Source organism: Meriones unguiculatus, chromosome X, assembly GCF_030254825.1.
Source record: "Meriones unguiculatus strain TT.TT164.6M chromosome X, Bangor_MerUng_6.1, whole genome shotgun sequence".
Classification (NCBI taxonomy): domain Eukaryota; kingdom Metazoa; phylum Chordata; class Mammalia; order Rodentia; family Muridae; genus Meriones; species Meriones unguiculatus.
The window spans coordinates 77,341,537-77,354,742 of record NC_083369.1 but is presented as its reverse complement, the minus strand read 5'-3'; the positions used below and the strand labels follow the sequence as shown (position 1 = coordinate 77,354,742).

At 38.9% G+C, this 13,206-nt stretch overlaps 1 protein-coding gene across 1 annotated transcript; it reads right to left on the bottom strand.

Moving 5' to 3' along the window:
• Positions 1–9,087: 9,087 nt before the first annotated feature.
• Positions 9,088–12,805, bottom strand: LOC110543949 (paired mesoderm homeobox protein 2-like). Its single transcript, XM_021630121.1, has 3 exons — positions 12,411–12,805; positions 10,377–10,422; positions 9,088–9,279 (listed from the first exon to the last, which is right to left on the bottom strand). The coding sequence occupies exons 1-3, from the start codon at positions 12,803–12,805 to the stop codon at positions 9,088–9,090; spliced, it is 633 nt and encodes a 210-aa protein (XP_021485796.1).
• Positions 12,806–13,206: the final 401 nt, after the last annotated feature.

The window sequence follows — 13,206 nt, the reverse complement described above, 5'->3', positions numbered from 1 at the left end:
GGAGACTAATACAGATGAGAAACAGTTCTAAAGAAATTCTTAGATTTTCTCATTCACATGAGCAGAGGTCTTGGGAATGTGTAAAAGAACTTTTGATGTTGGGATGATTTGGGAAGAAACAACTACATCAAGCTATATGCATGGTTATGGTCTCTTGAACAGAGAGTCTGAGCTTAATGTTGTACTTTACACAGTCTTGAAATTGAATTTAATTAAAATATAATTACATAATTTCTCCCCTCCTTGTTCCTCTCACCCATCGAATCCTTCCACTTTCTCTCAAATTCATGACCTCTTTTCTTTTATTATTGTTGTTACATACATGTGAACAAGCACATAAATTCAACATGCTGAGTCTCTTTAGTGTAGCTCTGCATTGGATAACCAATTAAAGGCCTCGTTCGTGGGGTAGACCAATACTACCTTTATCAGCAACTGATAATTGCTTACAGCTCTTCATTTGGAACCTAGTGAGATTTTACCCATTTATGTTGGGATGTTAACTGGTGTTAGAATTGTAAAAATTTTGTTTAGAGAGCAATGTTGTTGATATTTCATGGGTATAGCTTCCTTTTTATATTGAGAAGACACAATCTCACAGCAGACTTCCTGATCTTATGGATCATTCTGCTCCCTATTTCTCCGTGTTCCCTGAACCTGAAGAAATATAAGTTGTGTTGTAAATGATAAGTTGGGGCTGGTAAGTTATTCTCTGCATTTTGGTCAGTTGTGGCTTTATATAATGGTCTGCAGATGCAAACAGATTCTTCTTTGATTGTGACTGAGATCTACACTTACCTGTGGGTACAACATTAAAGTGAAGTTAGAAATTATAGTAGTTTAAGGAAGTGGCGATGGTAGGTTCAGCTCTCAGAGCTGTGACCTCACTAGCAACAGTGTTGACTGGATTTACAATTCTAATCATAATTTATCTCTTGTTCAACAGGCCTTGTTGGTATAATGTTCCTTTAAAATGTATATGCCTTACCCTTGTTAATTCAAATGCTGATTTCCCCACCCCCAACTCTCTGGTTTCAATCTGGATATTGCATTGTGATACTCACTATAAGCATCGTGTCTCAACTCTTGTGTAAACAGCACACAAATAAAGCAACTAGATACAATGTTGTGCAATGGGAGGAGCCAGAGGACAAAAAAGAGCACGAGGAGAGCAGAGCGGGAGGGAGAGCTTAGAGGACTTGGAGCATGAACCAGACCTAAGATTTCACAAAAAGCAAGTATTATGTGGGAAATCTAAATGTTAGGAAACTGAGGGCTTGGAGGTTTAGGAGGGAGTAAATATTGCCCAGCATTGTGTTCTAGGTTAACTAAAAAACCCAGTCTCTGTGTGGTGATTTGGTTATACAGCTGCTGAGGGTTAACAGCAGCATTACAAGAAGTTAAAACAATAGTAAATATCAATAACTTCCTACAACAAATGGCGCCCAACTCATCTAAAAATCCACACCCTTTAAATCATACTTTATCATAATTTGGTGGGGGGAATAAGCTCCCAGGGATAAAAACCAAACTTAAAATCTAAAAACTCCCAGGTCAGTTACTGTTTCTTTAAGAGAGAGTCTTAAACCGGTCCAGGAGCAAAAGACAGCCTCCTGTGGGCAGACCTGAGACTTCCATAACAAAACTGGCTGCTGCTTCAGTTTAACTAAGGGGTAAACAAGCATGGCTCTTTTTTGCTGTGGCTGGCTCAGCTCCACAGCCATGGAGGGAAAGAAAGAAACTGGAGGCAGACAGACCTCTAGACAGAGTTTGGCCTAAACTGCATATAAAATTAAAAAAATGCCATGGCAGAGGGTGTTTTAATCTCTTTTGACTTCATTTTGGCTGTCATATTCATGGATCTGATTGCAATATGTTTAATGGTATTGGTTCTTCTCCATGCCTTCTCCAAGAAAGTTCAAGGAGAAAATGGGGAAAAAGCCAAGGATTGGGGTACTAAGTTACAGACAATAGTACTCATCCAAATAATTAGGTTAAGAACGGCTAAAATTCAAAGCTCTCTGGCTGCAAGGTATTTGTCAGCTCTTTCTGGTAAGGGTCCGCCAATTTACTGAAACATCAACTAAAATAACCAACTGGGCTTTGTTTGTTACACCGTAAATTGGCACAACTGACCCCAAACTTAAATTTTTCTTTTCTCTTTGCTGGATTTTCATATAAAGGCTTTGAGTTACAAATATACTGATTTGAAACTATATATATCTGAACAAGTTGGTGAAGGCACATGCCTTTCTTCCCAACACAAAGTAAAAAGAAACAGGCAGATCTCTGAGTTCTGGATCAAGATTATTTACATAATAAAAGCCATGATGGCAACTCCTGCTGTTTAGCCACTTACAGAGATAGTCTAAGATTCTAAATGACAAAATTTTCCTTAAGGTTACCATGTAAATTCTTTTTTCTTAATAATAGATGTTATATCCTTACTGGTCTAAAGGTTGGATCCACATCATTTTTAAGTTTAAAGTAACACTGCTCTGAAAACTACCTTATCCTTTTAAATGTGAGATATTTTCATGGGAGAAAAATGTTGGTTGTGCCTATGTAAAAAAGACACAAGAGGCTTAAAGATGGCAAAGTACATGCCAACCTAGTTTAGTCCTAAAAACTCAAAAATTATATTCATATGTTTAAAAAACAAAACTGTCCATCCCATATTAAAAAGAGGGCAAGCCAAAGAATAGCCACTATCATTGTAAAGTCCAGGTATAAGATGCCTAGGATATACTTAACGCTAAGGGTAAGAGAGCTTATATGCTAATGCTAAGAGAGTTTATATAAAGTTTGGCTATAAAGGCATAACTGCCCAGTCTGCATAAAAAAGGGGCAAGCCAAAAAATAGCCACTATCATTGTAAAGTCCAGGTACAAGATGCCTAGGATATACTTAACGCTAAGGGTAAGAGAGTTTTTATAAAGTTTGGTTATAAAGGCATAACTGCCCATCCTGTATAAATAAGGGACAAGCCAAAACATAGCCACTAACAATGTAAAACCCAGGTACAAGATGCCTAGGGTATGCTTATCACTGTAAAGCCCAGGTACAAGATGCCTAGGGTATGCTTAAATGCTAAAGGTAAGAGGGAGTTTAAATAAAGTTTGGCTATAAAGGCATAACTGCCCATTCTATATAAACAAGGGGATAGGACAAATAGCTACAACATATATAAAAATCTAGGGCTAAACCTCAAAACAGGTACAAGATACCTACGGTATGCTTATATTCTAAATTAAAAAGGAGTTTATATAAAGTTTCCTTAAACATGTGTTTTTCTATTGCTTAAGGCAACCAGCTTGTCTCTCTATTGGGAGGCTTCTCTAGGGAAATAGGTAGCAACGTGGCCTAATACAACAGGCATGCAAGAGCCGGAAAGATATTTTGATCTATCCAACCTTGTTTTGATTTCAACATGATAATGATTGTATGTTCAATAATATGGTACCTTATATTGCTGATCCCTTTACATGGGAACAACTCTGAAACTGACTGAGAGATCAAAAAAAAAATGTCTCTAGCCAGAACTTCAATAATACTTGGCCAATAAGTCCTTGGCTATAATATCCTCAAAATGCATTATGCTAACCTTTTAATTGATATAGATTAAAAATGGCTTACAGTTTAGTTTCATCCTGCACATTTCATATATTTATAATTTTAGAACTCTATAATGCTTGTGAGAAATTATATGTTTGCAGAACAAAAGAACTGGACACCAGAGATGCTGGATCAAACCTAACAGAATCATTCTTCAGCATGCTGAGACATTGACACATCTGTTCCAGCATCTTGCATATTCCAGCATTCTGCTTGTTCCTGCCTCAACTGCTTCAATTGCTATTTTCTCATCAAAGCCTGCTCCCAAAAGAACTTTGAAGAAAGCTACTAATTTTAATTGGTCCAGCATTTTAGACTGTTCTAAAAAGGACTTTTATTAAGCCTGAAATTTCTCAACATTCAAATGTTATTGGACCACAAATGTTATTGCTTGCTTAATTAACCATTTTTATTTGGGTCCCCTACAGGATTTCTACCCGTCCACAATGTCAGCTAGAAGAAACTCACGAGAACGGCGTCTAATTTCCTTTAAAGGAGGTTGGGTATGTTTTTTGGTTGTTTGCTAGGGCTACAAAATTTTTTTGTCATTGGGAGATGTTTATTATTAATGGTCTTATTCAAAGTAAAACAAGGAATATACAGGGATATTTTATAAAAATAGACAAAAGGGTAGATTATTGAATCTTCTCAACTTAAGGTTTTATTTGTTATTCCCAAATAAGGTTAATTTTAACTCTGGTATAGGATTTTGCATATTGATGTAAAAATAAGTATTTTTTAATACATTGGTATAAGCTTTAGTATATTGATAGAAAGTCAAGGTTACTTCCAATACTTTTAAACTATTATTAAAAGGTGGTTAGGATATTATGTATGCAAGTTAATTATTAGTTATTCAACTCATAGTCATGTCAGACAGTAGTCTAATTTATCACAGGAGTATATCTCATAGGTTTGACAGATATGATTTTGTATACAAAGCGATTACATAAAGATAGTCTTCAAAAACTTCAGAGAACTACAGAATATGGCATTTAAAATGTTCTTATTATTTTAAAGATTCTTTGACAATGAGACAAGTCATTTCCTGGCAGCACCCTGCCTACCTGAAAGAAGATAATGAGCATCGAAGAACCTCCATATGGAGATGGCTTCGAATGTGGCAAACAAGCCACTCGGGTAAAGAAAATACCCTCGCTTCACAACAGACAAATTCTGCCTAAAATGGGCGAGCTTAAATGCAGGACAAGTCGACTGCAGAACTCTGCCAGGACAGGGTAAGCAAGTCCTAAATAGTTCCTGCTTCACATATATGTCTGCCAAAATATTCTGAGCCAGAAGGCTGAAGATGATGCTCCAACGTAATAGAGAATTATGGGTGACTGTTCAGCAGCAAACTGTCTCTGTCAATTTTTTATTTTTTGGAAGCTGCTAACATGCACTTCCTATTTACTCTCATAACTAATTTTATTCCTTCTCAAGTCTCTGATGGGGTTGAAGATCAAATAATTACAGTACCACATTTAAGCTTAAGTTGTTTAGAAATTAAGAAATCTTTTTATATAGGTAATACGAATAAGGACAAAAGTTAATTTAGGTATAGAACTTTAAACTTGTCAGGATAGATAGGATAATCAGACACTTTCTCCTAAGAAACCCTCTCCATGTGCTAAATACACATGGACTAGACATTGCACGTGTAGATCTTACCTAACAGTTTTCATAATTTCATAATTATTATTGTATTGAAAGAAAAGGAGCCTTTTATTGGACTTAAAGGGGGAAATGTTGGTATAATGTTCTTTTAAAATGTATATGCCTTACCCTTGTTAATTCAAATGCTGATTTCCCCACCCCCAACTCTCTGGTTTCAATCTGGATATTGCATTGTGATACTCACTATAAGCATCGTGTCTCAACTCTTGTGTAAACAGCACACAAATAAAGCAACTAGATACAATGTTGTGCAATGGGAGGAGCCAGAGGACAAAAAAGAGCACGAGGAGAGCAGAGCGGGAGGGAGAGCTTAGAGGACTTGGAGCATGAACCAGACCTAAGATTTCACAAAAAGCAAGTATAATGTGGGAAATCTAAATGTTAGGAAACTGAGGGCTTGGAGGTTTAGGAGGGAGTAAATATTGCCCAGCATTGTGTTCTAGGTTAACTAAAAACCCAGTCTCTGTGTGGTGATTTGGTTATACAGCTGCTGAGGGTTAACAGCAGCATTACAAGAAGTTAAAACAATAGTAAATATCAATAACTTCCTACAAGGCCTTAAGTACAATTAGACAATTTTGGCTCCCTCCAAGATAGAATACCTATACTATTATACATTTAGGGAAATGTAGCCATGATGGTCATTGTGCTTACCTAACTTTTAAAAGATGCTAAGGAAATCTGAAAGTAATACTGCATTGCATTTCCCTAATTGCTAGGGATGTTGGCTACACTTGGAATATTTCTTTGCCATTTTATTTCTTCTTTAGATAACTCTGCTTAGAGCCACCGCTCATTTAAACTCAGTTTATTTTCTGTTTATTTTTTAAAGTTCTTCGTATATTACAGATAGTAGTCTTCTATCAGATACTAACTGGCAAATATCCTTTCCAACCTTATGGATTTTCTTTTCACTCAATTTTTTCCTTTGCTACACAAAATTTTTAAAATACTATAAAGTTCTGCTGGCTATTTTTTAGCCTTAAATATTTGAAGACCTATTTATTCACACTAACTCAAAGTAAGGGTTTTGCATATTAAAGATTCTGAAATTCAACAATTGGGTAGGAGACAAAGCCATTATTTCTCTAAACACTGATGTTCATATAGAACATAGAAACTTACATGTGAATATTAGTAGACACAATCCTGAATTGCCTGACATTCTGAAACATTAAAATATATGCTCAAAATATGTTTCTCCAGGATAAAGGAAGACCCTATCAAAGAAAAAGATTTAAACTTAATATTTAAGAAACTATTACCAGTAGTCTAGCAACTTTTTCACCCTGATTTGAGGATTGGTTTAACAATAAGACAGAGAAACTGAGGAGGAATCAGAGGAAAATACTAAAGGGCATAAACATCCCTCCTACCCAGGACAGGCTTCCCATAAAGACATTAGTGGAGTCCAAGAGAATCTTCATTCTCCAGGAGCAAGTGGGGGACGGGTTCTTCTGGTGACACCAGAACTCTGACAGCCATGCTGACCAGGACATCCCTATCCGTCTTCCTTTACATTAATAATAAAGTGCAGAATGACCCATTTATTCCTTGGGTGTGTCCTGCACAGAAAAGGCTGTCTTTCTACAAAAGGCAGCTCAGGGCAGGTGAGGAGGCAGGAACACAGAGTGGAGACACGCTGCCTGGCAGGCAGAACAAGGGGAGACTCCGCCTCTGTGGCATTCATGGGAAGTACTGCCCCTTGCTTCACACTCTTTTGCAGCCTCCTGGGTGCCTGTCAGGACCTTTCCTGGGACTTCTGTGATCAGTGTTATAGCTACTGCATCCTCACAGGGTTTCTGTGAAGAAGACAGTCTCGGGCATGGTAATGTGGACAGAATCAGGAAGCCATGAAGATGAGCACTGGGCACTGGTAGCAGTAGTAGTTGTGTGTGCCCAAGAAGCAAACATTTGTCACAAAACAGCAGTCTGTCCACACCAAAATAAGGAGCGTGAAACATGGGGGATGGGTAGAGCTAATTTACCACCCCACCCCACCCCCAGGAAAGTGCACCTGTGCGATTTGTCCACATTTTTATTTTGCTATCTTAGCCCCAACTCAGCAAATACTCCTTTCATCATGTTTTTCACAGAGAGAACTCTTCAGAAGTCGTCATCTTGTCAAAACTTTAAGGGTTGTTTTAAGAACTCCCTAGTATCTGTTTTGAAACACTGTTAGGTAGAGTCTTTCAGATGCCTTCTGCGGTAGACTCCTGTCATACGTCCAATGCACATCCCATTTGTCTTTCTAAGTGGATTGATCATCTTACCCCGTGTCTGCTTTCTTGTTTATCTCCTTTAGGTGTATAGATTTCATTATGTTTATCATATCTTGTAGGTCTATATAAGCGAGTATATTCCATGTTTGTCTTTCTCCTTCTGGGATACTTCACTCAGAATGATCTTTTCTAGATCCTACCATTTGCCTGCAAATTTCATGATTTCCTCCTTTTTGATTGCTGAGTAGTATTCCATTGTGTAAAAATACCACAATTTCTGAATCCATTCCTCCATTGATGGACATCTGGGTTGTTTCCAGGTTCTGGCTATTACAAATAAAGCTGCTACAAACATGGTTGAGCAAATGTCCTTGTTGTGTACTTGAGCAAACAACCAAACCTTTGGCAGAAGAGGAGTTAGTATGACGTGGAAAGGACAAGAGCTTCACAAGGACCAAATATATCTGGGCACAGGGGTCTTTTCTGAGACTAACACTCCACCAAGGACCATGTATGGGTATAACCTAGAACCTCTGCTTGGATGAAGCCCGTGGTAGCTCAGTAACCAATTGGTTTCCCATCTTAAGGGGAACAGGGACTATCTCTGACAGGAATTCAATGGCAGGCTCTTTGACCTCCCCACCCCCCAAGGGAGGAGCAGTCCTGCTAGGCCACAGAGGAGGGCTTTGCAGCCAGTCCTGAAGATACCTGGATAAACCAGAGGTCCTTCCCAAGCAGTGGACTTGAAAAGGGGCAGGAAGGAGCTGAGGGAGGGAGGGTGGGATTGGGAGGGAATAAGGGAGCACACCTGGGATACAGAGTTACTAAAATGTAACTAATAATAAAAAATAAAATTAAATTAAGAAATGAAAAAAAAATGAATACCCTAGTGTAGCCAGTGAGATTGCTCAAGGGATAAAAGGACAAGATGACATTCCTGAAGACCTGTTTCAATCCCTGGGCCCCACATGATGGAAAGACAGGTTGGAGTCTCCCAAACTTTCTTCTCCACATGTTCAGTTGTTGTGTTATGCTCACATGCATAATTAAAGCAATTAAAATTCTAATCATAAACTCTAGTTGAGAGATATGAGCAGGGTGTGGTGGCGCATGCCTGTAATCCCAGCACTTAGGGAGACAGAGGCAAGCAGGTCTCTTTTGAGTTTGAGGTCAGCCAGTCTACAAAGAGTCCAGAACACCAAGGCTACACAGAGAAACCCTGTCAAAAAAAAAAAAAAAAAGAACCCACAGAGGGGGACACTGCAGCCAGTCCTGAAGAGACCTGATAACCTAGGTCAGATGGAAGGGGAGGAGGACCTCCCCTATCAGTGGACTTAGAGAAGAACAGGGAGGAGATAAGGGAAGGAAGTTGGGATAGGGAGGAAATGATGGACAAGAGTGCCATTTTTTGGTTCAAGTTTTGGACTTTTCTTCTGGTCTCCATTTAGCACAAAGCTGAACAACAACAACAAAAAAAGTGTCTTTCCCAGTCTGTGGAAAAGAGATGACAAATGTAACTAGTATTTCAAGAAATCTCTCCTTTATTGCTATTGTATATGACAAGACAATACTTTCATGACCAGCAGGATTGGCCAAGATGTTGCTGGCACAAGAGGAACCCTATTGGCTCTTCAGGAACACAGGCACTCTTCTGATCTTCATTCATCTCAGGGGAAAAGTTGTTCAGAATACCAGATGTGCTATTGCTGTGTAGTAACTCCATCTGTTTTTTCCTGTATTTAACTCTGTTATTTTTAAACCAATCCTGAAATCAGACCAAGATAGAGGCTGCTTTATCACATTGAACAGTTAATATTATAATGGAAAGACACATCATATAACTTCATATGGCATAGTCTCCCCTTTCACAGCAGAAAAGAGTTCACAATTGCTCACAAACTTTTCAGGGCTGTAAATATTACCCAATGTGGAGGCTGTGTTCTCAGCATGGGAGATCCAGATTTCTGACCCACCATCACTAAAAACCATCAGACAAATTTACTTAGTACACACAGCACAAGACTCTCTCTTCTGCAGAAGCCTTTAAAAAAATAAGTTGTATGCCAAACTCTGAACTATCAGCGTCATTTTCTTTAGACAGACTTTCAGAGCTGTCAAACCTTGCCTTTTTCATAACTAAAGCAGATCTGGGGCAATATCTCAGTTGACACATAATAGCAAGCTGGAAAATTTAAATTCAGAGCTGCTTTTGTCCGTGTCATCTTACTAAAACCTTACAAAAGAAAAGCAGAAGGGCCAAGCACAAAGGCTTTTTGGCTCTAATCCTACATCCTTTTCACCTTAATTCACCAAATTTCCTTGCTGTGTATAAAGGCAAATCATCCCCTGCTCCATATTTATTCATTCATTCTGCTAGCTATGTTCATGAATTTAGTATTCTGTAATTTGATACAACAGAAACGTCTGCTAATGCTTCTTCCTGCCATCTCATAAATACTTTCATGGAGACCCTGACATGACTCCTGACAAAAATACTCCGAAGAGGATCCTTTTGTCATACAAACTTCAGTATTCATTGGGGGACATGCAGGTGTCTATGACATGCATACAAGCACAATTATATCTATATATGCTATATCTAGACATACACAAACAGTTCCTTTCCCACAGAGTATGGAAGACCCAGTTTCTTCACTTTGCTTTCCTTTAGGAAAACATGGTCCTTTACTTCCCAAAATAGGGAAGAAACACTAGCTTGAGTTTACTTTTTAAACGTCTTCTACTTCCAAGAACAAATTAGTCTAACTCTTGGTAGTCACAGGAGCTCCAGGTGTGTAAGACAAGGCCATGCCTGTCCTGAAGCTGATATGATATGGAATACCGTGATGAAAGTCTACTGACCTTCACCTTGCTTTCATCCACATGAATGAGTTCTGCAAGTGCTTTTCTGTGGAGAAAAAGGGAGGCAGTTTAGCCATTGCCACTAGGGTAAAGAGTGTATACGTATAATTTTTCTACATCCTTATTCTGCTAGCCCTGCCCCCAACTCAGCAAATACTCATCATTTTTTTCACAGGCAGGACTCTTTAGAAGTGACTTCATCAGCCAGGCACAGTTGTGCATGGCTATAATCCAGTACTTGAGGAGGCAGAGGCAGGAGAATCTCTGTGAATTTGAGGCCAGTCTGGTCTACAAAGTGAGTCCAGGACAGCCAAAGCTACACAGAGAAACCCAGTCTAGAAAAAAAAAAAAAGTGACTTCATCTTGTCAAAACTTTGAAGGCTGTTCTAAGAACTTCTTAGTGTAGCCAGTGAGACTGCTCAGGGGATAAACGGATAAGATGACATTCCTGAAGACCTGTTTCAAACCCTGGGCCCCATATGATGGAAAGAGAATGGAGTCTCCCAAACTTTCTTCTGACCTCCACATGTTGAGTTGTTTTGTCATGCTCACATACATAATTAAAGCAATTAAAAATGTAATAAGAAACTGTAGTTGCATAATACAGTTGAGTATATCATATACGTTTGTTTACAGCTGTGTTCATTTTTTTTCTGTAGCTATGCATGTTTTGTTGGATATGGGTATAAATACAGGAAAACACATTTGAATGACAGTCACCTTGCTCTAAAATTATTTCATTCATTATATATAATATTGTATATCTTATTTATTTTATATAATAATATATTGTATTACTGATGGGATTATATGTTCGTCATTGCTTCCAGGTTACAAGAGCAGATATTAAGGCTTCTATTTTAAGCACTTTTACCTCTTGAGCCATTTCTTCAGCTTCCATTTTATTTTATTTCATTTTATTTTTTGATAAAGTATCTGTCATTTGTCCCACATTCACTGTTCATAGGCACCAGAGTTCTGGCCTAGCCTCACCTCCTGGGGATGGCACTTTGCATTTGTTTACCAACAAGGAAACAGAATCACTGACTGTTCAAAGGAGTAAACACAGAATTAACATACCCGGCAATTCAGCTTCTTGGTTATATACCACAAAAGACTCAGAACTTGTAGTTAAAGAGCTATTTGTCCACAGAAGCAAAGCACAATTCACGTGGGCCACAGACCAAGCTCATTCAGATATCCCTTTTTATCTGTGGTGACAAAAATAAGTGGAATCTATAGACGAATGTGCCTTTGAAACATTCAGCTTCCAGAAAACAAAACTTCTGCCTCACCCAGGAGCACTCTGATGAGTATGGAAGGTACTGTGGTAAGAGCAACAGTGTATTCTGAAAAGGGCAAGCTCTGCATGATCTCCTGTGTGTGGTAGCTGAAGCAGTCAGTCTCAGGACCAAAATACAACAGAGACTAGAGGGAGAGTCAGGAACAAAGGTTTAATAATGGCAAAATTTTGTTTTCACTCTGAAAAACCTTTCTGCAAAAGTTTTGAACACACTGTCTAACTTGGCTTAAATAGTAGCTTTTACATTTCTTTTTAAGACAACTGTAATGTGAAAGAAACACACCTCACCGTGAACACTATGATGGCTTGTTTCTTTTTTCAAAGTGCATAAAGAGTTTGAGTTTTAGTCTCAGAGACCATCCTCCTCACCTCCACCAGAAATTCAGCTGAAGATTTTGTGGTTTCCCAGACAAGAGAGGATAGAGGCCAAACTCATCTCACCTAACTAGGAGGCTGAGACAGGACTTAAAGTTCTAAGTTCAAGCACTGGTTAGTCTAAACTGAGGTCAAAGCCACCTTTGGTAATTCACTGTCTTAAGTTTAATGTAAAATGGACTCAGGACATACCTTTGTAAAGAGAATTAACCTACCATTTCTGTGGTTTCTGAGCTCAATACTTAGGATATTATTATTATTATTATTATTATTTTAGTAAAGAAGCAGAGGCCAGGAGAGAGTGAAAAAGCCCAAAGTCCTAAAAAATAGTAGATTCTGAAAGAAAATGTACATACCTTTGTTGTGCACTAGGATACTGGGTTTCTTGGAAAACCCTGTCCAGTTCACGCAGTTGCCCACTGGTGAACTTGTGTTTTTGTGGCCTCTTACTGGAGCGATGAGAAACTGCTCCAGCTGCTTTCCCAGGCGCCTCTAGCTTTCCCCGTCTATGCTCACAGAGGTTGGTTTGCATTTTCTTCTTTTTTTCGTGGTTGTAGTTGTAGTAGTGATTGTATTTATAGCTCATGTGGTCACCCTGGCCTAGCTCGTGCAGTGCTCGAACACCTCTTTCAAAGCGGCTAAGGGGCGCTGCTGCTGTAGCCGCCCTCTGCTTAGATTCGGTCACTATTTCTTCCTCATAAAATCCCACCCCATAACAGTCGTGGTCAAAGTAGAAGTACTTGCTTGCCATTGCGAGAGCTTTGCAGGTAGAGCCTACTGTGGAGAACCTCCCTGTTTCGACGAAAATCTTTGTATCAGGCTGCGCACGTTCAAAGTAGCCATAAGCGTGTTCCTGGGTGTGGCTAGTTCAGGTGCGGAAGTGGGAGTGGGTATGTGTGGGCGTAAAGAGGAGAATCCCACCCCAAAAGGCAATATAGTTGCCCTTAGGAAGCCTGAGAAAAAAGCTGCTTGAAGCAAAATGCTTTTAGGATATATTCAAGAAATGGGCCCTGATTTGCACCTGGATTCAGGCACCTCTTTGGATACCAAGAAAGGACCCTGAGGAGCACTAATGATGAATTTTAAGGTTATTTGGAGGCAGAGAATAGGGTAGGGGAAAAGAATTTAAAAGAACACTGTCAAACTTGGGGA

Excerpts from the sequence above, each read along its gene's own strand:
- LOC110543949 (XM_021630121.1), bottom strand. The coding sequence starts at position 12,805 with ATGGCAAGCAAGTACTTCTACTTTGACCACGACTGTTATGGGGTGGGA. Across the intron at positions 10,423-12,410 it reads TATCCTAGTGCACAACAAAG|AAAAGCACTTGCAGAACTCA; the intron begins GTATGTACATTT and ends TTTTCTCCACAG. Across the intron at positions 9,280-10,376 it reads TGGATGAAAGCAAGGTGAAG|GATTGGTTTAAAAATAACAG; the intron begins GTCAGTAGACTT and ends GTCTGATTTCAG.